The sequence below is a fragment of the Procambarus clarkii genome, chromosome 86 (genome assembly GCF_040958095.1).
Source record: "Procambarus clarkii isolate CNS0578487 chromosome 86, FALCON_Pclarkii_2.0, whole genome shotgun sequence".
In the NCBI taxonomy this organism is placed as follows: Eukaryota; Metazoa; Arthropoda; class Malacostraca; order Decapoda; family Cambaridae; genus Procambarus; species Procambarus clarkii.
Window position 1 is genome coordinate 14,036,238 of NC_091235.1, and position 23,669 is coordinate 14,059,906.

Here is a 23,669-nt window from a genome sequence, read left to right on the forward strand (position 1 = left end):
AATACACACATCAATAATCTTTTGTCACAAGTCATCAACAAGAGGCTCACAACAGTCACTATACACTTTACATCTATGGTGAGTCGCACAGTTACTAGTCTTGCTGCAAACCCACCCAACTGGGCGGCAGCTTTACAGTCATATGCATGCGTTACTTACAGTAAGCAAATTTTGGATACTTTGCTAAGATTTCGGGCAGCACATCATTATGAATGAAGTACTTACACATTTCTTGGACACTATTGATGGTGTTATCTCTAAATTCCGCGATTTTTTCACATTCCATTATATAATGACGTAAAGTATGCGAGTAGTTCTGCTGACACACTAAACTAAATTAATTACTATGTTCTTAGCTCTATGTATTATTAGGCTTTGCCGAGTGACATTGCCATCTGTTGCTTGAAATTTAAATTATATATGTTGTAATACTTGCCAAATGTGTCGCCGAGTGCCGAGTGAGGCAGAGGTGGCGAGCAGTGTTGGACCCGACCCTCGGTAGGTGTGGAGAAGCTGCTGGACGAGGTGCATCACATTCAGACGTCTCGTACACCCGCACCATGATCACTAACGCCGGGTCAGTCCACACCTGTCACTCCCTACCCGTATCTTAAGGCTCAACATATGCTTTCTTTGGATATATACGGGCTCACCATAGCCCGTGCTACTTGGAACTTGTTCCGAGTAGCTGAATATATAACAACAACTTTCTTTGGTGGTGCTTTCTTTGATTGGTGCTTTCTTTAAGGTCTATCGCAAGATAGAGGGTTATTAATAAAGCCGTGGCAGTAGCTGAATGACCTTAGTTCACAACTGAAGTGAACCATATATACCCCCAAGAAGCTGGGTATTGTACATCTGTTTCGGTGTTTTATAACCTCAGAGATGTAGGTGGCGCATGTTATAGTTTGTCAAAAGTCACACCATTTGACCTGATCTTATCTGTATAGCACACACTCCCTGATGAATTAAAAAAAATTCAACTCTTTCTTTATTGAAAAACAGAATCAAAAAGTACCAAATTTCATCTTCATAGTATCTCACCATATGCTAGTAACAGACTATCTTCTACCCACTTACCCTATTTACTCAAGCCATGCAACTTCTTCAGTATAATCTATTAATTTTTATCTTTATTTTTATATATATATACACAAGAGTTCTTGCATTCCTGTACAGCCACTAGCACGCATAGCGTTTCGGGCAAGTCCTTAAATTCAGTTTTTATTGCATATTTCGACGTTTCAGCCGAATTATAACGGTTTTACTTAATCCTAATATTCCCTGGAATACGACCCTGCCAAATCGTTTAACAACCAGGTACCCATTTTATTGTTAGGTAAATAGAGGCTACAGTTAAGGATTAGTGCCCGGTAAATAATCCCCGGCCAGGATACGAACCCAGGCCAAAACACTCGCAAAATGCCAGGTGAGTGTCTTAAGACTACACCACTGGGACTGCTTTCAATAATGTAGAAATGTTGAATTCAAATTGTTGCAATGTACCTATTACATTTATTGGTTAGATTAAGGATCTACCCAAAGTGCTTTTTTTCTAGTGGCTTTGCAAGAATGTAATGCCCAATCACTAATGTACTTTCACAACCTGATGTACCTTCTTGTATATAAATAAAAAGAATTCAAAATACTTCAGTGGGTAGGCGGTTCCAAGGTTTTATATACCGAGTATACAGGCGGGCTGCTGGTATGTGAGTACAATTATATCTTGTATGCTGTTTCAATGAACTTGTTTTGTAATTGGTTAAAACTGTGTATATTGTTAGTTTAGGCTGGGTTTGGTTAAAGTTTTTAAATTCACTGGGCATGAAGGGACACATTTACCTCAATTTACCAGATGGCCACTAACACACTAGTGGCCTCGATTAGGACAGGAAGCTGCCGGCTTGTCAATAGTTTCCTCGTTTGTCCTGATGTTTTTTTAGAGCGGAATTTTAAGTTCAACAGTTTTTGGCATTTTTGTCTTTGGTGGGGTAGTTGGTTCCATGGATTTATAACCCTGCTGGTGAAAAAGCATCTCCTGCATTGTGGCTTGTTGAGCTTGAAACCGTTGCTCCTTGTTTGCGTTATATCTGACCTTTTGAAGTGGTTTGGATCAGCATCCTCCAAATTGTTTTAGTATTTTAAAAGTTTTGATGAGATCAGCCCTGTCATGTCTGGTTTGCAGTGTTGACCTTGTGGCCATCGACCATTCCTGGTATGAGAGTTGACTTAGTTCTGGAATGATTTTTGCTGCTGGGGTTTGAACTTTCTCCAAAGAAGCTGTGTCTTTTTGAAGATGGTGTCCCTGCTTGGATAATCTAGTGTGGGAAGCACCAGAGATTTGTACAATTGAATAACTACCTTCTTTTCATTTGCAATCAAATACAGTACTCCATAAACCTACAGTTTAATTACCATGTTTTGGGTTTAATATTAAATGAGTTACGTTCCCTAAAACCTCTGTACAGTGAGACCATTAAGTATAAATTCAAATAAAAGTGGTTTGTAAAAATGGTTTGAAGAATAAAACAATAAATATCCAAATTATTCAAAAGTATCCAAAAAGGCTCCCTTGTGCATCAAGGAATACATCAATGATTTCATTCACCTAACAGAGTATATATATAAAATGCTGGTTTTCATTAGGTTAGGCTGGGGTAAGTTAGATTAAGTTTGTTTAAAGTGTGATTATTGTCATATGTTTATTGCTCTGAATGATGTGATTATCATATATTTTCCCTGTCATCACTTGAATTTTAAACAGTGATTTAAATATAGATATAATTATGTGTGGATATAATAGTTAACCATGATCCATGGAAAAATATTCTAGAACTTTTAGTTGCTTGCTGTCATTGAAGTTGTCTTGTACAGTACCATGATCAAGGCGATTATCAATTCACAATTTGATGTTTTCCGCCAGTGTCTGAATCTAGTTCTGGATGACAGACAGCAGCAGCAAAATCAAATTCAAAATTTGTATTCAAAAGAATGTGTACAAAGAACTTAACAAATTTTCCCATAATAAATAATGTAAATTTTGCAAAATATTTGTTTATTATGTAAAAAGTTATAGCTTACCTTTATGGATGACTCGTGTCATCCTCACATGTGTTTCCTTAGGTTGAACCTTACTACTGACTTTTTTGGGACCCATGGTGTGGTATATTACTTTTATGTTTAGAAACATAAAAAAAAAGCTGAAAAACATCACTCCCAGACACAGGAGGGGTGTCTGTGGGTGATCTATGAGATTTTCCTAGGGTGTCTGGGATTATTTTCCTGGGGACAGAAAAATAAACTCTCTTCAAATCACTTAGCAAATACACTAATCTAGAAAAGAAATACATACTGTATCATGCTACAATTCATATAAAATTTAGATCTTATTATTCACTGGTACCCATGATATAGGATGTGGAATGTGTGGATGTCTGAAGCTGGTTTCCAGACTTTTATTGCTAACTAATTATTTCTACATATTCCTTGTGCCTCTACCCACACATACCCCAACCTCAAAAGAAAAACACCTCGGGAATCTGTACACCAGTTGATTGACTATTAAGAGGCGGGACCAAAGAGTCAGAGCTCAACCCCCGCAAGCACAAATAGGTGAGAGTACCCAACCAAACACTCGGACAATTTTTGGAGGGTTATATATTATCTTAAAAAGGCACATTTCTACATGTAATATTGTGTGTATGTTAATTATCCTTCATATTACAGTATCGGTAATGTTTTGTTGATTTTTGTCATTAGCTTTATGCAAGGCTGTAGTGGGTTCTTCACCTAATTTTTAATTCACATAGAGTATAGTGCTCCATCATTCATGTCATATTTTAATCAAATAATGATACAGTATTTCTGATTATAAAATTATGCTTCAGTCTTATTTTAAAATTATAATATTTCTCAATGATTTTTATTTTAAACAAAAAATCAGACATATTAATGCATAAAGAGCATTTGTTCATGTTTGTGATTGATAACTTTATCTCAAGATAAGTACAGTATCTTGGTCACATTGTCATGGTGTAATATTAATTTTCTTTGCCCATAGCAACAAATATAAGGTAGTCTTAGCACTACTTGGACCCTTCTCAGGCCTTCTTGGACACTTCAGGCTTTTTTGGACCCTTCTCAGGCCTTATGCATTTTTTCTATTTCTATGCAAGTTTTCATTTACACCTAAAACATCATCTGTGATTACCCATAATAAATGTTATACTTTCTTTTCTATCTTGATGCCTTTGCAGTAATTGCACCTAATCTTGTATACGTATGTGTCATACTACTTGCAGTTGATACATCGTGTATTGAGATTTTTATCTACGTTTACCTCTCTTAGGAGGTAGACCTCAAACGGAAAGGACTGCTTGGCCAATACATAGTGTTGTAGCAGCTTTTACTTAGGCAAATGATCATGTGTCCTGGTGGGAACAATCCACCAGGACTTCAACCTAGGTTGAAATCCCATCCACTAGTTCATTGGTTCCTAGAGTGATCAGGCACCATTAAGGGTAATCGACTAGTTCTCGTATCAAATTACACCCCATTGTTTTCATGGTGAGCTGCTGACACTGCAAAACTCCATTTAGTAACATAATGAGAGCCACTAGTATCAGAATTGATGTGAACCCGGACCCGTCATATTTCATATATTCACGGCGTAGAGGAATGGCAGATAGCGCAGTTGATGTGGAACTCTCTGGGAGTGGTGTTGACCTGGGATGCGGCAGTGGTGTAAAATCCTTGTACTGTACTGTAAGGGATACGCTCACCACATTGTCATTACCTATAACAGTATCACTCGTGTCTGATCGTTGTTTGGTCATTATTTGGTCTTGGGGTGTCACTTTAACTATCAAGGTTCTGTAGATACAAAACCTCACATTTCATTCTCTGCGAGTGATTTTTCCACTATGCAATCCTTGGGTGGCCAGGAACTAGGTGTACATTGGCCATCCATGGTTATTCGCTACAAACTGAGCCTACCCGCAACCATGGAGCAAGCTAGGGAATTTTTTCTAGATGGCGGATGCTCACAGGAGGCCCAAGACATCCATCTGCTACCCAGGTTACCACATGCGTGAGTTATTTTCTTAAGCGCACCGTCCGTCAACAAAGATCTCGATGAGCACATTCCACGGGGTTAAGAAAATGAAGAACACGATGGTACGCAAATATTTTATTTTTAGATAAATTACCTGAATTTATCATAATTAGCTTTTATTAAATAAACTAATTATATTAAATAATTAACTAATTATTAAATAATTAAATAAACACTTCTAATGGCACACTTTATTTTACAGAAAGCTTGCAGGCCGTACTTTGTTCATCACAGGAGCCAGTAGAGGCATTGGTAAAGCCATTGCTCTTAAAGCAGCTCAGGATGGTGCCAACATTGTAATAGCAGCCAAAACTGCAGAGCCTCATCCAAAATTGCCAGGAACAATCTTTACTGCTGCAAAAGAGAGTGAGTACAAAAGTAATTCTGTAACTACTGCTGAAGTCTTGTCTCTTCTGCAGACATGAATCTGTTAAGTTGCCCTAATACCTTTCTTGGATAGAATCAGCATTGGCCAATTTAAATTATTAAAAGGCAGCTTCTGTAGTGTAATATTTATGAAATATAATGACATGGATAAGCCATCCCAGAGAGCGGAGTGACATAATGTTCAGGCATTATAAATGCTCTTTCTCCTGCATGAGACCAGATAATTGCCATCAGAAAGGATGATGAATCATTTGTATACACTGTACAGTGTGTCAACTATAGCAGGTTCTTGTACTTTACGAGCTTACTAATTCGGACTCCAGGAACCCAGACCCTTGAGTAATTCGACTAAAATAGTCAGTTTTTGTCTACCAAATTCTGCCAAACCTGGACCAAAATCTGGATTACTGGGAGTTTCAGCCATGTTACTGAATGACATTGTGAGACTTAAGCTCAAAACACATATTACATTGAAATGATATATTAATGCAAAAATCAAGAAGTATAATATCTAATATTATAAAAAAATTATTATTGTTAAGAATTGCATGAGCAGACTGTTAGGTGTCATTCCCATCTGTCACCCTACATATCATGCCCTAAGCGAACCTGTCCGGACCTGGCCAACCTATCCAGCCATGTGTTTTCTTCTCATGCATCATTCCACAGTGCTCCTGTTACTGAAAGATTCTCTCTCTCTGTCTTTGTCTTTCTTTCTCTTTCTCTCTCTGGCTTCCTCTGGCTTTCTCTCTCTCTCTGGCTTTCTCTCTCTCTCTGGCTTTCTCTCTCTCTCTGGCTTTCTCTCTGCCTTTCTCACTCTCTCTGGCTTTCCCCTCTCTCTCTGTCTCTCTCAATATAATTAAATTATATGAACATGTGTGCTGATGATGCTAAGACAATATGGAAGATAAGTAACTTGGATGATGAAAGATAAGGAATGAGAGGTGCCTCTCGTGTTGAATTAAAAATTAATCGGGTCAAAATTTTAACTGTTAAGAAATGAATAAAGTGAGGTAATTTATGTAGAGGGAGAGAACTTAATGTGGAAAACTTTCAGTATTTTAATCATTGTTTCCTAAAATTGTTCAAGTATTATTTTTATTGAAAAACTTTTTTAAAAGGCATACTGTACCAATATAGATAAAAATCCTAATTTTTTTTTTCCTATGCAGTTGAATCGTTAGGAGGGCATGCTCTGCCATGTGTTGTGGATGTTCGCGATGAGGAATCTGTGCGGCAGGCTGTAGATAATGCTGTGAAGCAATTTGGTGGGATTGATATTGTTGTTAACAATGCCAGTGCCATCTCCCTCACAGGAACCTTGGCAACTCCACTGAAAAAATATGACCTGATGCATCACATAAATACCAGAGGAACATACCTTGTGTAAGTTACAGCTCAATATTTTCTGTATATAAAAATTTTAACAGCTTTAAATTATTTTCTGTGGTTAGCCCCATCGGCTCCCTAAAGCTATCCGAACTGATGTGTTCTATAATAGTTTAGTATCATCGTCACAGGAGTCCTTATGCCTACCGGGAACCACAAGCCTGAACCTGGCTCCCTCAGAGCCTCAAGGAGCAATGGCCACAAGCACTTTAAATGTAAAGTATGTCGTAATTGCCATTGACCGATAAAGCACCCAGAAAGATAGGCAATACAAAACAAAACAGACCACAAGCTGGTAAAAATTGCAATGTACGTCCAAACATAGCAGAACTCCCCAGGAACAAACAAAAAAATTCTTCCAACTAGCACCTCTGCTCGTTAGCCCCCCCCCCCCCCCCCCACCCCCTCCTCCCCCAGGAAGAGGAGCCAGAAGCCCATCATTCCAGTTCTTGAACTGATGTGCTGGGGTCAGCTTGGTCACCTCTGGCCTCAAGTTCCTGTTCTGGATTTTGCCCTGTGTGGCTGTACCAGTGCTCTCTGGTACAGTATATATAAATATGAGTAAAAAAAATGAGATATTTTATTCTTTGCATCAATTTTGTGCCTAGTGATATTGCCTGATATGTTTGTCCAGCTCCATAGCCTCCGGTGCTTAGTATCCTGTCCATATTAAGGCCATTTTAGACATGGGGCTCATTTTTATCCAAAACAGACAACATATTTAATACAGTCTAATCCGCTGGCAAATGTGGTAGGTATGGCTCCCCTTCGGGTTCATTTCAGTTTCCTCGGATTAGTCTTTTTGGAGTTTTTTTTTCCTCTCGGCTTCCCCCTGGGAAGGTTCAAAAGGCCCTTGGGACCTCCTGCGAGACCCAGTTTACGCCTCTGTTGGGTCCGGTTTTGTTTGAGTTCGGTTCCTCTTAAAATTATCGGGTGCGATACGAGGTCCCAGTGTCTTCTTGGCTGGCAGACTGCCTTGACTGGTTGATGTGGGGCCCCTGCCAGTCTGCTACCTGGGGTTCTGTTCTTTCCCAGCTTGCCAGGTTTTAGTTCCTGGTAACTTGGCGGAAGTCCAGTTGGTTCCATCCTGGGTTCGGCCTTGGCTGGGCCTAGTGTGGGTTTCTCAGATTGTGTCCGTTTCTCTCCCTCCTATGGCTTTTCTCTGGTTTCAGTCCAGCCTTTGGCCGTTTTGAAGGGTACCCGGGTCACTTCGCGGTTGCTCGAGTAGCTGTGCCAGAGCCTGAACTTTGCCCTGCTGGTTTATCTGCTGCGCAGGGTTTGGCTTCGAAGGCTGTTCTGGTACCTTCGGGGCGGTCTCTTTCACTGCTCTCTTGATTGCTGGGTTAGTTCCCCGGTGTCCTTGCGTCGGTTTGCTGCATCTCTGGCTTCCTCTTCGGGTTTTTGGGGTTCAGTGCCATGGTGCCTTCCCCGTCTCTCGCTCAATGTGTTTACTGACGCCTTGTCTCTTGGTTAGGGCTTTGTGACCAGTGCTCACCAGTTCGAACAGGGTTGTCAGGCTCGCAGCACAGTGTGGGAGTTTGCGACGGTGTGGCAGGTGCTGTGATGGATGCGGCTTCCTCTGTGCTCAGGCTCCATTCGGAATGCTTCCCCGTAGTTCATTGTCTTCTGTCCATGGCTTTGGGGCTAGTTGCTATGGGTAGTTCTTCTGAGTTCCCGGGGTTTAGCTCTTCATGCTGTTCAGGGAGTGTCCGACGTCTTGGCAGACGGCCTGTCGTGCTTCATTTCACAGAGTGGACCGTTGATACTGCCTCCTTCCTTTGGCTCTGTTGGACGTATGGGTGCCCAAAGGTGGACCTCGTCACGTCGGCGTGGTTTCGGTATCTCCCATTGTATGTGGCTCCACTCCCCAACTGCTATGCCCCCACGCTGAACGCTTTTTGTCAGGATACCTCTTTCTCTTGGTCCAGCTGTTGCTCCGGGTTCTGGCTCGACTCAAATCCTATCAGGGGAGTGTGGTTCTCCTGGCTCCATGTAGCCAGCCCAGCCTTAGTTTCAGGTCCCTTTTTCAGCAGGTCGGCTGGTGAAGTACCTTGTTGGTTCGACTTGTTGTTTTGATCTTTGCATCTGGTTTTTCTGACACGGGTGTATCATCATTTGTATCGTGATCAGGTGGCTTCTTTGGTAGTGTCCCACCTGCAGTCTTCGTCTCGGCAACATCATGAAATTTCTTGGCGATCTTTCCGCCATTTCCTTTCCTTTCATAGAGGTTTTGTCTAGAAGTTTCAGTGGTCTTGTCCTTTCTCTCCTGGTATTCTTTCACTTTCACTAGACCTTTCATTTTCACATCTTGTGCCGAATACTGTCGCTTCTTATGGTGGCTTCTAACCTTCTTAGGTTAGTTAGGCTAGGATTGCATTGTTGTCCAGTGGCAGACACAACACATGATGCACGTCGCTACCTGCGGGCCACTGGTTCTGTGAAATTCAGTGAAAAACAATGAAATTCTTCACAAAGAATTCAAGCGTGGTCGTCACTAGGCGGGATACATTGGTAAACTGAGCGTGCCTCACCCAGCAGATTCCATGTGCTCGATGACAATACATGTATCAACAAACTCGTACACCGAGTCAAATTTTACAAGGAAATTGACTTCGTACCAAACAATATGTAAACAGAGGTTCCACCGTATATTGATTTTTTTTTTTTTTTACTATTTTTTGTGGTCCATAAAAGCCTCCCATATTTATAGAATATTGTTCCACATTTGGAACAAATGCTTCATTAACACATGTTCAGAATGTAACTCATTTGTAGTTGGGACTCTTGTGTGTACTGAGGTTGATGAGAGAGATTCTCCTTGATCTGTCTTGCAATTAATCATGTTATCTAGTTCAATCTGACTTAATCATAATGCTACCTAGTAATACCACATAGCAATTCAGTCTTGTTCTCATCTTTTGCTATGTCCTATCCATAAGTACATGTTGTATAACAGCTATTTAACCCAATGTATTTTCTAGTTTAGGAATGTTATGACTACAGTTGTTTCCCCCCTCCTCCACTCCCCCCATTTTTTCATGCTCTTCTGAAGTCACATGTTTAAATCTGAACCACTTCCTTCTCAAAGCCTTAGCAGCTTAGTCTCTCTTCCCAAGCAGTAATGTTTAATACTCTTGCAGGTTAATACTGTACTCTGGTATATTAATGTGCTATTCAAAGTTTTCTTCCAACAGATCCAAGTTATGCATCCCCCATTTGCTAAAAAGTGCAAACCCCCACATCTTGAATATATCTCCTCCTCTCAACATGAAGCCTCGCTGGTTCAAAGATCATGTAGCTTACACTATGGCTAAATATGGCATGTCTATGTGTATTTTGGGTATGGCAGAAGAATTCAGAGATGATGGCATTGCATGTAATGCACTTTGGCCCCGCACTGGTAAGACCTTGAAATGTTAGTCAGATATTTTCCTGTTAGTCTTTTGCAACTTCAAAGACATATTAAACATTCTTATGGTATGTATTTAATTAAGTGTGCTTTCTTCAGGTAGCTATTTCTGGGTATACCAATTCATATAAATTAATAGGAACCAACCCTCTTCTAGCACATCATTGTTGCCAAAAATCGGGCCTTGCATAGTAGGCCGAGAAGTGCGTTCTATCTACTAGGTACGACATATATATATATAAATATATATATAATATATATATAAATAATATAATATAAAAATTAATAATAATAAGTTGAAATATTAATGTTAATGTTTTATAGCAATCATCACTGCTGCCATGGAGATGTTGGTTGGTGGTGAAGTCAACAAGCAGTGCAGAAAGCCAGAAATCATGGCTGATGCTGCCTATGTCATGCTCTGCAAGGACTCAAGATCATACACTGGAAACTTTGCTGTTGATGATGATGTTTTAAAAGCTGAGGGAGTGAGGAATTTGGACCACTATGCAGTTGATCCAAGTAAGTAATAGAGTATTTTTTACATGTACTCAACTGTTTATTATTCAAAGTAAGGTGCAACAGATTTTTTATTTTGCATTTAAAAAAGCTAATTTTGATAAAGTGCAATACCCATTAGTCTTATTTAATTTTCCTTTGGGTGTCTGGGCAGTTGAAATAGTTGATTATTAAAGTTGGTACTGGTGTGGCTGGCTGTGAGGGATTCGGGCTGCTCCCCCTCTCCATATTAACTGCTGTACTTGTAACTTTTCCATTTTTGTAGTTTTTGGTATTGATTCTCTTGATCGTAAGTATTCTATTTCTCTCATCTTTCACTTCTTTTAAAGTGAAAGAAACAGACAGCTCTATTTCTTTCTCAATAAGCACAATATATTGACCAGACCACACTAGAAAGTGAAGGGACGACGACATTTCAGTCCGTCCTGGACCATTCTCAAGTTGATTGTGACTTGATAATCGACTTGAGAATGATCCAGGACGGACCGAAACGTCGTCGTCCCTGCACTTTCTAGTGTGTGGTCTGGTCAACATATTTCAGCCACGTTATTGTGACTCAGCATCTGCAAGCACAATATACTCTGCTCAAACCAACATGGCTTCAGGCCCCATAAAAGCACCACTGATGCTCTTATAAATATGTTTAACATAATACATAGTCAAAAATTAAGTCTTGTAAAAAATTAGTACCTCATACGACTATTAGTTGGACCTATGTAAGGCTTTTGATACTGTTAACCACAATAACCTTCTTTTCAAATTAACACTATGGAGCATACTCCAGGATTGGTCTGACATAAGTGGTATATCTCTTCCTAAGCGGGACACAGCGAGGTTTAGTTTGATGGGCAGCAGTATGTTTCAGTTAACGATGCTGCTACTTCCACTCTAACAATTAACATTTGGCTTTCTGAAGGGAAATATACATGGTCCACTCTTCTTTCTCGTATATATATCAATGATCTTCCAAATATCACACAATATTTGAAGCCAATTCTATTTGCTATGATACAACCTTCATTTTCTCACATGCTAATCCAATTATTCTAAATGGCACTGGAAATACTGAACTAAATAAAGTCCATTTTTGGTTGACTGCTAACAAACTTACCCCCTAACACTATCGCTGCCCCGACGGGCAATCCACCGCTCACCGCAAGGTTGGCCAAGCGTTGCCCGTGAGCTCACCACCACACTCCAATGTTTATACTCTTCGGCTCTCTCACCTCAATTTTCATGCTACATCGTTCAATTTGGTATCAAATTGTTTGCAATAGAATGCTGTAAAGGGATACAGTATTTGCATACAAGAACATGTTTCACTTTTCTATACTACTGAGGAACACTCCATAACGTTTCTTTCACTGCTTTTGTCATGGATTGGCTCTGTTCTTGATCACTAACCATCTTGAAGTCAATTTGTAGTGTTTATAAAGCTGGTAACAACAATACCTGAGATAAAATTACTGGAACTGGGAAACGTTTTGATTGGAGGGGAAGCAGCGGTGGTAGGAAGCAAGGTCACAGGAACCATGAGCCTCCAGCATGTGTGCGTGCCCATGCCGCAGAGTTGGGATGCCATGTGGGGGTATACAGACAATGGGAAGACGTTGGCACACAGAAAAAACCATAGTATTCAGACAAAAAATTGAATTTTTTTTCACTGCCCGATGCTGCGTATTCTGTCAGAGCCAATATACGAAGTATGCCCGGTGACGCAAATAGGCGTCGGTAATCTAAATATTTGCAGAAATTCCATTTATTGTCCAAATACTATGGGACTTGTCTTAAAATGTGTGCCAACTACTGCCCATTATCTGTATACCCCATGTGGCATCCTGACCCCACTGTGTGGGCTCTCACCCACGCTGGATGCTCACTGTTCTCGTGACTTTGCTCGTGATAGCCACAGCCTCCCATAGAGTTGAAAAGTTTTCCCCATTCTGGTTATTTTATCTCTGGTATTTGTTGTTACTGGCTTTACAAATACTGCAAATTGACTTCCAGATGGATACTGATGAAAAACAGAGCCAATCCATGACAAAAGCATTGAAAGAAATGTTCATGAGGGAAGACGTTTTTGTGTTTTCGTCGAAAGAATAGAATAGTTATTATTTTCTAGGAACGTTCTCATTTTGTTAATACTAAAGGAAAAGCAAGTTAAATGTTTTACACCCTCACACTTTGTTAGATTTTGTTTACTATTTTATATTTGCCCGAAATGCTTTGTGTAATAGTGGCTTCAATAGTATGTGCAACTCGTGTCCCTACAATTGTACATTACTCCTATGTTCTTTGTACACACATTCTTGTGAATAAAGATTATGATTATGAAACTGAGTATATAGATAAGCCTTATTTAGTACAGAAAGTTATGAAAACATTGCTCTGTTTGCCCGTGCTTTCTTTGGATTCCATTTACCTGGCCAGTATGGGTCTCGAACCATTGACCCCACGCGTGTGAGGCGCTGTATCGACATGTGGGGGTCCACAGTTCGATACCCATACAGCCCAGGTGAATGGAATGTTTATTGCTGTTGAAGTGTGGACGACAATTTTACTTTCTTTGTATGTTTGAAGTAGGCTTGCCATGGAACTGGTTTCTTGGAAGGCAGTCCCTTGTTCTCCATTGTGAGGGTTTTTCTGGGTGGTCTACTGTCCTACTTTTGCTCCCTCATCCCTTGTAAAATGTTAAACCTTCTGTATTTATAAATAAAAAAAACAAATTTTTGTGGTACATTCACTTATAATTAATTAGCAGAGGCTCTTACATATAACCAATTTATATTTTTTTGGTTTACAGGTGTTTCACTTATGCCCGATTTCTTTTTGGATGAATTTGACAGCTTCTCGGCTAAAAAAGCAGCATCTGCTTCTAAATTTGTTACTGGCACACAACAGCAGGCAGCTTCACCCGAGGCCAGTGGACAAGTTTCCCAGGTAAAATTTATTTTGTTTTCATATAATTTAGTCACTTCTGAGCCTAGGAGATGGGTTCAAACCCTGTAAATGGTGTTTCATGCTAGAGTGGCAAGTATCGTGATGGTAAAAAATGAGAAAATAATTTAGGGAAGTATAGACTGAGTTTGTATGATGGCAACAGAATTTAACACTATCGCGTGCGGCGTGTGAGCACTGCAGACTCTGACGTCATGGGGCAGATGGTGCGGGCGAGCGTGCAGCGACGCCTAAATGTGTATACTCGTTTCAGTTTTCTCACCTTAATTCTCGTGCTATGTCGTTAATTTTGGTATCATTGTGTTCGCAATGGAATTGCCTACAGGTGTATATGCAGATAATGTCCAAAAGCCCAGCGTGACTCCCCACAGCAAAGCCTAAAGTCGGAAAAGTTACCCGTGAGCTCACAAAATCAGTAAAATGTGTATACTCGTTTTAGTTTTCTCACCTTAATTCTCGTGCTACGTCGTTCGTTTTGGTATCATTGTGTTCACAATTAAATTCCCTGCAGGTGTATGTGCATATAATGTCCAAAAGCCTGGTGAGACTCCCCGCAGCAAAGCCTAAAGTTACCCGTGGACGAGCACCAATTTGTACACCACAACCTAATGTGTGTACTCGTTCAGTTTGATAACATCAATTTTCGTGTTACATCGCTCGTTTTGGTATCAAATTGTTCGCAATATAAAGGCGCACATTTTAAAACTAGTCTCATAATAATAGAGCAATAACTGCAATTTTAACAAATATCTTAATTTTGAACTCTCATCATCACAATTACTGTATTTATCTTTTCAGTGTTCTGACATCAATTTTTGTGTTACGTTGCTCGGTTTAGTATCAAATTGTTTGCAATCTAAAGGCGCACATTTTAAAACTAGTCCCATAATAATAGCACAATAAATAGAATTTTAACAAATATTTTAAAATTTAAAATTTTGACCCAAAAACGTATTTATAATCTTTCAAGTGTTCTGACATCAAGTTTCGTATTACATCTTTCATTTTAGTATCAAATTGTGCACACTCTAAAGGTGCTGATTTTGAAACTATCCCGAGGTCAATCAGATAAAAAATGAATTTTATACAATTATTTTTAGCGAGGACGCGAGTCCTGTCCACTGCTAGGACTCGAGAGAAAAAAAATGGACGTCCCTACACTTAATAATGCAGCCGCAGAATTATATATACAAAATTTTAAAATATTTTTATTTATTTTTTTAGTATATCAGCTAAGTATTGGAGTTTTACTTAAGGTGAAAATATACCAGTTGACCTATGCATTTACACATTATTTTAGACAATTTCAAATTGCTCTTGTGTAGCTCGCGATCACATTCATTCCAAGATATACATTAATGTTGAAATCAAATCAGCTGTCAGGATAGATAAAAACAATTGCCATAGCACCAGATGAATCTATATCAACACTTAGGCTGCAACCATCATCCTGTATTGATTCACGGGATAATGCAGATATCGTTCGTCACATGACAATTATTGTGTGCGTTTTACACATATGGTGCAAGTAGGGATATAAAAGATCTATGTGGATGTAATGTAGTTTACCTTGACCCTTGAAAGAAATCCTGCCACCATTTCCTGGTTACAAATGCAGTTATCCATGAATGTTACTAGCGGATTTCCCCTCCCTTTCCATCCCATGGCCGTCGTGAGGGAGCTTGGTGGACGGCTGCTGGAGTGTGATGCTCCATGGAACAATGTCCTCTGTCCTTTTGAAGCCTTATGCTCCTGCTGCCATCTTCACAAATTGTGCTGGGTGTTTTTTCCTCTTCCTTATGTTTAATTTTATCTCTTCCCCTTCTCCTTTCTGATTATTTCTAACCAACTTTTTACCATTCTTGATTATTCTTTCAGATGTCTTCTTCTGTTTTGACGCCAGTTGTTTGGAGAGGCACACTCAACAGTAAAACTGTGGTACCTGACGTTGTCGAGCAAAGGGGATGCTTTTATTGTCAATCTTTGCCGAGCCCAATCTCGACGGACTGACGGTTTTCAAGGTGGCGATTGCAGGGTATATATCCATGATTCACCCCTGAGGGGGGGGGATGCATCTTGTCGGGTGTCCTATCCTCTAATTGTGGCTCCATGGTGGATATGGGGGCTTATTCATGGATTAAATTTTTACTTGTTCGTTTATATGCCGATATCTTACCCTCTTTTTAACTTCTTAGACTCGTGGGGTGAGCGACCAGGCCTCCTGAGTCGGACTGTGATGGAAAGCCGGGCTCTGTAGCCCTCCGCTATATTGGGCCCAGACCAAGCTGCTTCTGACTCTCCTGACTACCCCTCTCTGCTTCTTTCCCACCTCTGTGACAGGGTTGACCCCCAAGCCCCAGTGGTGACTACCAACTCACCTGGAGTGGCTCCATTTCTTATTATAACAACTGCGCCTTTTACCCCCCCCCCACTCTTACTGGGGATGCTCAGCGCCATCACTTCAGCAGTCGCACGTGCACATTTTGTTTCAGTTCTAATACATTCCAAGCTTTGTTTGGTCCTGTTACATAGATTACTGTATTTTGATCACGGTCGTGTTGATTCTACATGTCTGGATGATTTATTCATCCGTAAACACCTAGTTGATTCGGTGGATACCTATGTCGCTTTTAACCCCACCCATACTGGTACATGTGTTGTTGAAGCCCCTACTCAGGAAATGGCTGACCGCTTAGCCTCATTGTCCTGCATTGCCTGCGTTGGGGAGAACCCTGTTCAGATCTCAAAAAAATGTCCTCTTAAATGCTAGCATTGGCACAGTTATTCTCCCATACCATGTTGGGACTGGTGATATAAATCTGAAAGTGTCACGAGATACAGATCTTTGAGGCCCAAGGCTATTATATCCTTCAGATCGATATGTTCATTAGACTCCCTCGGGGTGGTGGTGGTCGTCAGCCTCTTTGCTTAGTGAAGATTACTTTTGATAGAAGGTCCCTTATGTCTTCCGTAATTCTTGCTGGTGCCAGATGTTCTTTTCAGGAGTATATCCCCACTCCTTTCCTCTGCAATAGGTGCTGGAGATTTGAGCATGGTCCCTTCAAATGCACAAGTGTGGTGTGTGTTTGACCCTTGTGTGGAGACTCGGGTCATTCTAAGACAGCGCTCTTCTTCTTAATCCTTAAGCTCCTCCAGGCTATTTGGCCTTTGTCACCCACAGACGCATAAAAAAAAAAAAAATCTTATAAACCTGTTAATTTGTATTCCCTGATCATGGGAAAAATAATAAAAAAATAGTAAGTGGCATATTTTGGCCGTAATAGGGCAGGGAAGTCTGGCAAAAAAGAGGCGCCGACTCGACAAGCGTCAAGGAAGTTCTGCTTCGCCCCTAGCTGTCAGGCAGGAGTTGCCACAAAGATATAATTATCTAATTATTTCAATGTGATTGATTTTTTCTTTGGTTTTTGCTGTAATATTATTCAATAGTGTGTAGTGTGATATATTTATATAATAAAATGTGTGAATCATCGCTGTACTCAAAATTTTGGTGTGCATATTATTGATTCATTTATTATATATGCCCGATATATATGCCCAATATGCCCGAAACGCTTTGCGTAATAGTGGCTTTAGGCATTGTATGTACTAGCTCTACCTATAAGTCAAACAATCCTTGTAAATATTTATTGTATGTATGTACCTTACCTAAATAAAATTGTATTGTTGTATTGTATATTCATAAAACAATAAACAAATACTTTGTCAGTTATTACACTATAGACACAGGTTATATATATAAGTATCTGCATGTTTTGTTAACCATAACGAACACCTAAGTTTATATTGCAAGTCAAAAAGCAACAAGGAGTGGCCACCACATCTGCCAACCAGCCTCTTGCTGCCATTCACTCCCTCAAAAACTCCTTGCTTGTTAACATCTTCCTCCCACCATACTGTTTTTGCTTTTATTCACTATATACAGACATTATATATACAAGTATCCATATGTTCTGTTCATCTAAGCTGGTATAGTGCACAAAGAGCATAGTGGCCACCCTTACCCAGCATGACTAAGTCATGCAGATGTTGCCACCTCCCTCACCAAAATGGCTTCTCCCAACACTCCATTTGCTGGTATTACACTATATATACACATTATATATACGTATCTACATTTATGTTCACCACCCCCTCCCTGTCCGGCTCATTGTTGCCGTGAGGGGGGCTTGGTGGGCGGCTGCCGGAGTGTGATGCTCCATGGGACAGTCTTCTGTCCTTTTGTGGCCTTATACTCCTGCTGCTGTCCTCACTAATTTTGCTGGACAACTTTTCCTTTTCCCCTTTTGTTTTGTTTTTCTACCCCCCCCCCTCTTCTTCTTTCTAATTGTCATTTCCCACTGACCTTGTGCCTGTTTTGATCATTCTTTTGACCTTCTTTTGTTTTGATGCCCGGGTGTTTGAGAAGGCATACTCTTGCACCCGTAGAACTGTAGTACCCAACGTCTCGAGCGAGGGGACCCTTTTATTGTCACTCCTCCTTTCGTCACTGAACCCGATCTCGACGGACTTGATGGTTCTTGGTGGAGTTTGTGCAGCGTATACTCACAACGCACTCCTAGGGGGGCCCCGGCAAGATCGGCAACATGTCTCTTGCTGGGTGTCCTGCCTCTAATTGTGGCTCCATAATGGGTGTTTGTGGCACATCCGTGAATGAACATCTTTCCTCTCATCTCTGTCGAAATCTGTTCCTCTTCTACCTTCTCAGGCTCGTGGGGTCGGCGACCAAGCCCCTGAGTCTGACTGTGTTGGAAGACCGGGCTCTGTAGTTCCCGCTGCATGGTACACGGTTTGTTCCATTTATCTTCCCCCGAGTGTCCCGCTTTCTCTTCCCGATCTTAAACACCTACTGGACTCCTTGCCGGAGCCTGTGCTCCTGCTGGGTGATTTCAATTGACGATATACCCATTAGGGTAATGTTCAGACAAACACCTGGGGTCGCCTTCTTGAACCGTTCATCTTCTCTTCTTTCCTGTCTCTTCTGAATTCTGATGAGCCCACTCATTTGGACTCGCACCCTTTCTTGTCTTGATCTTTCTCTCTGCTCGTCGTCTCTTTACTTGGATTTCTCGTGGCGGGTTCTTGATGACCTCCATGAGTGACCATTTCTCCATTCTTGTTACCCTTTTCTCTTTTCACCCTCCCCTCTCTTTCCCTAGGTGGTGGTTTGCCAAGGCAAACTGGAACCTATTTACCCTTAGTGCTACTCTCTCAACCTCTCCATTCTGTCTCTCCCTCGCGCCGCCCTCCTTTTTCATGACACCGTCTTCGACGCTGCCCTCCGCTCTATTCCTCGCTCTTCCTCTCTGGGGACGCGGAATTGCGTTCCCTGGTAGAACGTGGACTGTGCTTGAGGTGTCCACTGTATGCGGACACCACCGCCAGCAGATGGCCGAGTCTTCTCTGTTGTTTCGGAAGGCGAGTGCGGTGGCCCGTAGGACCATCCGTACGGCTAAACATGAATGTTGGATGTCTTATGTCTCCATCATTACGTCTGAAACTCTTCTGCCACAGATCTGGAAGCATATCCGCAAGATAGCAGGTAAGTTCGTTCCCGATGTCTCGCTGGTCCTTCACCTTCGTGGTACTCTTGTGGCGGACCCGTTGCAGGTCGCGACCGAACTGGGTTCCCACTTTTCTGTTAGCTCTGGTTCTTGTCTTCCTCAATCTTTCCTTCTTCGTAAACCTGTTCTTGAATCTCGTCCTTTGAATTTTTACACCCATCTCTGACTTCCCTATAATAATCCCTTCTCTCTCTCTGAACTTCAGTCTGCCCTGGCCCTCTGCGGTTCTATGGTGGCGGGCTCTGATGGCATTCATTATGAGATGCTTCACCATATCCCACCGTGCACGTCTCAGTATTTACTGAGTCTGTATAATCGAGTCTGGGAGTTGTCGCCAGTCCCTGAGGACTGGCTTGATGCCGTTGTCCTCCCTGTCCGAAAACCAGGGTCTCTTGGTACATTCCCTAAGGACTTTCGCCCTATTGCCCCTCACCAATTGACTGCAAACTCTCTGAATGTATGGTTAACGTTTGTCTGATGTGGTTCTTAGAACACTATCACCACCTCTTCCCTTCCCAATTTGGTTTTCGCAAGTGCCGCTGCACAACTGATTTCCTGGTGAACTTGGAGGTCTATATTCATACTGCTTTTGCTGCGAAGACCTCCGTTGTTGCCCTTCCTTTTTAAGCTGGAAAAGGCTTACGACGACATCTGGCGATATCATATTCTGTCCCAACTTCATTCTTTTGGTCTTCGTGGTCATCTCCCTCTCCTTCTCCGAAGCTTCCTCTCTCGTCGTTCCTTTCGAGTGAGGCTTGGTGCCACTCTCCTTGCCTCTTTTCAGCAATGCGAAGGTGTGCCCCAAAGTAGTGTTATGAGCACTACTCTTTTTTTCTGGTTTCCCTCAAGGGTCTTCGTTCCTCTCTTCCTTCTGGTGTCTTCTCCGCTCTCTATGTCAACGATCTTACCCTTTGCTGTTGGGGTGATGATTCTCCTCTCCTTTAACGGCGACTTCAACTTGCGATTGATGCCGTGTCATCTTGGGCCACCAACCATGGCTTCAGGTTCTCTATGTCTAAGACTTGTGCTATGACTTTTACTCGGAAGCATGTTGTTCTTCGTCCCTCTTTGTCGCTTTATGGCCATCCCCTTGTGTACAGGGATTCCGCTAAGCTTTTAGGGTTAATCTTTGACACTCGTTTGTCTTGGTCACCCCATATCTCTTGCCTCCGAGTTGAATGCTCTAAGGCCCTTAACCTACTTAAGGTTTTGTCTCATACTTCTTGGGAAGCAGATAGGTGCGCACTCCTCTCTTTACGTTCCTCTCTCATACTGTCTAAACTCGATTATGGTTACCCTGCTTACCCACCTGCTTCTCCTCCTACTCTTCGCTGTCTTGATGCTTTGCACCATACTGGGTTGTGCCTCGGCTCTGGTGCCTTTTGTTTGACTCCTACCCTCAGCTTGTATGTTGACACTGGCTTTGTCTCTCCAGGACTGCTGTAATCGTTACTGTCTTTGCTACCTTGTATGGTCCTTATAACACCCTCACTCTCGCCTATGTCGTGCTTTGACTTTTCTCCCTCCTGTAGTTCCTGTTCCCCTTCAACACCTGCCTCTTTCTACTCCAGTTGTCTCTCCTGCAAAATTCTCTTTTGGCTAGTATTACCCATATTTCTCCATGTTGTTCCATCCTTGCCCCTGTGGAGGGTCCCCCTTCCTAAATTTTGCAAATCCATGACCTACATCACTAAAGCTTTTACTCCTCCTACAGTTCTGAAACGCCTCTTCCTTGAACACTTTTCTTCACACTCCCACTCCATTTCCATCTTCACCGATGGTTCTAAGTCTGCAGACGGTGTTGGCTACTGTTGTTTTTCCTGACCGCATCTATATGTTCTCTATGCTCTTCGTCTACTGCTTTCTTGCTGTTAATCCTACTTTGTGGTTGTAGTTGGCTCTCGCAGTATCCTCATGGCTCTGGAGTCCTTTAATCCAGTCCATCCGGTGGTAGTAGAGATTCAAACATTGGGTGTTTATCTCCAGTAGATTTAAGACAGTAGAGTTTTGCTGGGTTTCCAGCCAATTTGGTGTCTCTTTAAATGAGCATGTGGATGCTGGCGCTAAGGAAGCTATCCACACTTGTCCCATCTTCCATAAAGATAAAGATCTCTCATCTCCTTATTCTGACTTTTACCCAGTTATTCATTCCTCCAACCTTGCCTGTTGGCAGGGTTGTTGGTGTTCTGTTACTGGTAACAAACTGCATATTCTTAAGAGCAGTGTGTCCCTGTGGCCTTCCTTCAAACACCATAACTGGCGGTGGGAAATGGCTCTGGCAAGGTTGCGTATTCGCCATGCACGCTTAACTCATGGACACTTAATGGGGCATCACCCTGCTCCTTATTGTCCAAACTGCATTGTCCCTCTTACATTCGTGCATATCCTTGTTGAATGTCCTGACTTCCAGGACGAGCATGTGTCTTGCTTTCAGACCATCCCTTGCGGTCACTTGTCCCTCGATACCCCCTCCCCGCTCAGCTCGTTGTCGCCGTGTGGGGGCTTCGTGGGCGGCTGCTGGAGTGTGATGCTCCTTAGGACAGTCCTCTGTCTTTTTCTAGCCTTGTGCTCCTGCTGCCGTCCTCTCCAATTCTGCTGGGCACCTTTTCCTTTTCCTTCTGTTTCGTTTTTCTCCCCCCTCTTCTCCTATCTGCTTGCCGTTTCCTGCCGACCTTTTACTCGTTCTGGTTCTTCCATGGACTTCTTCTATTTTGACGCCCGGGTGCTTGAGGAGGCATACTCATGCACCCGTAGAACTGCAGTACCCGACGTCGAGAGCGAGGGGAACCTTTTATTGTCAATCCCCACTTCGTCACTGAACCCGATCTCGACGGACTGTCGGTTTCTTAAGGTGGCGTTTGTGGGGCGTATACTCACGACGCACCCCTAGGAGGCCCCGACAAGATCGGCGATAGCTTCTTGTTGGGTGTCCTGCCTCTAATTGTGGCTCCATGGTGGGTGTGGGGGCACATTCGTGAGTGAATTCTTAATTTCGTCAAGATGATAACCCCTGTTTCGGCTGCTTCTGACTTACCTTTTCAGGCTCGTGGGGTGGGCGACCAAGCCCCCGAGTCGGTCCGTATTGGAAGACCGGGCTCTGTAGCCTCCGCTGCATTGGGCCCCGACCTTGCTCCTCCTTTGGCCTCTCTGACTCCTTCCCCTGGCTCCCCTCCCTCCTCTGTGGTTGGGTCGAGCCCCAAGCCCCCAGTGGTGACTACCTCGTCCCCTGGCGCGGCTCCTTCTCTAGTTGTAACTACTGCGCCTTTTAACCCCTCTCTCTCTGGGGGTTCTCACCGCCGTCTTCGTCACGGCCGCCCTCGCTCGATTCCTTCCAGTTCTGCTACCTATCAAGCCTTGTTTGGTCCCGCTTCGTGGGCCAAATATTTTGATCTCCTCCCTCTTGATTCTGCGCCTCCTGACGATTTCTCCCTTCATCGCCATCTCATTGATTCCGTGGATGCCTCCATTACTTTCAACCCCACTCGTCTCGGTACACGTGTCGTTGCTGCTCCTTCTCAGGATGCTGCTTCCCGCTTGGCTGCCTTATCCTGCCTTGGCGAGACCCCCGTTCGGGTCTCGAAGAACGCTCAATTGAATGCCAGTGTTGGCACTATTTTGCTCCCGCCCCATGTTGCAACCGGTGTTCGGGACCTGCGCGACTGCCACGACGATATTCGCCATATCCTCGCTGCCCAGGGCCATTCTATTCTCCAGGTGGACACGTTTACTCGTCCCCCTCGTGGTAGTCGCCGTCAACCCCTCCGGGTTGTGAAGATTACCTTTGATGGTAGGACCCTTCCACCCTCTGTCATTCTTGCTGGTGCCAGGTGCTCTGTCCAGGAGTACATTCCTTCTCCTCGGCTCTGCAACAAGTGCTGGAGGTTTGGGCATGGTGCCCTCCGCTGCTCCGGGACTGTCTCTCTCTGTCCTTTGTGTGGTGGCGAGGGTCACTCTAAGTCGGAGTGCACTTCTCCCCAGGCTCGTTGCCTCAACTGCGGTGAGGCCCATCCTACCTTCTCCCGTGCGTGTGTCCATTACAAGCTTGAGGCAGCCGTCCTCAACCTGAAGCACCGGGAGCGTTTATCTTTTCCTGAGGCGAGGCGCCAGGTTCGCCGGCTCCCGCCTTATGCTAATATCTCTTATGCTCGCGTGTTGCGCTCTTCCTCTCCTCGTCCTTCCCGCCTTCCTCAGACTCACAACCGTTTCCGGGCCTTGGACCCTGATGCGCCCACTGCCCCCTCCTCTGTTCCTTTGGGTTCTCTCCCAAAGGATCCTCCTCCTGGTCCTCTGTCTGGGGTTCCCCTTCCTTCTA

The 23,669-nt window shown here is 42.8% G+C and overlaps 1 protein-coding gene across 1 annotated transcript in view; it reads left to right on the forward strand.

Moving 5' to 3' along the window:
* Positions 1–418: 418 nt before the first annotated feature.
* Hsdl2 (Hydroxysteroid dehydrogenase like 2) overlaps positions 419–23,669 on the forward strand; it is a 29,251-nt gene continuing 6,000 nt past the window's right edge. Inside the window, exons 1-6 of the mRNA XM_045759240.2 lie at positions 419–577; positions 5,316–5,479; positions 6,673–6,886; positions 10,084–10,289; positions 10,623–10,820; positions 13,621–13,757. Of these exons, the coding sequence (XP_045615196.1) occupies positions 561–577; positions 5,316–5,479; positions 6,673–6,886; positions 10,084–10,289; positions 10,623–10,820; positions 13,621–13,757 (936 nt within the window). The 5' untranslated portion in view covers positions 419–560. The remainder of the gene's footprint in view (positions 578–5,315; positions 5,480–6,672; positions 6,887–10,083; positions 10,290–10,622; positions 10,821–13,620; positions 13,758–23,669) is intronic.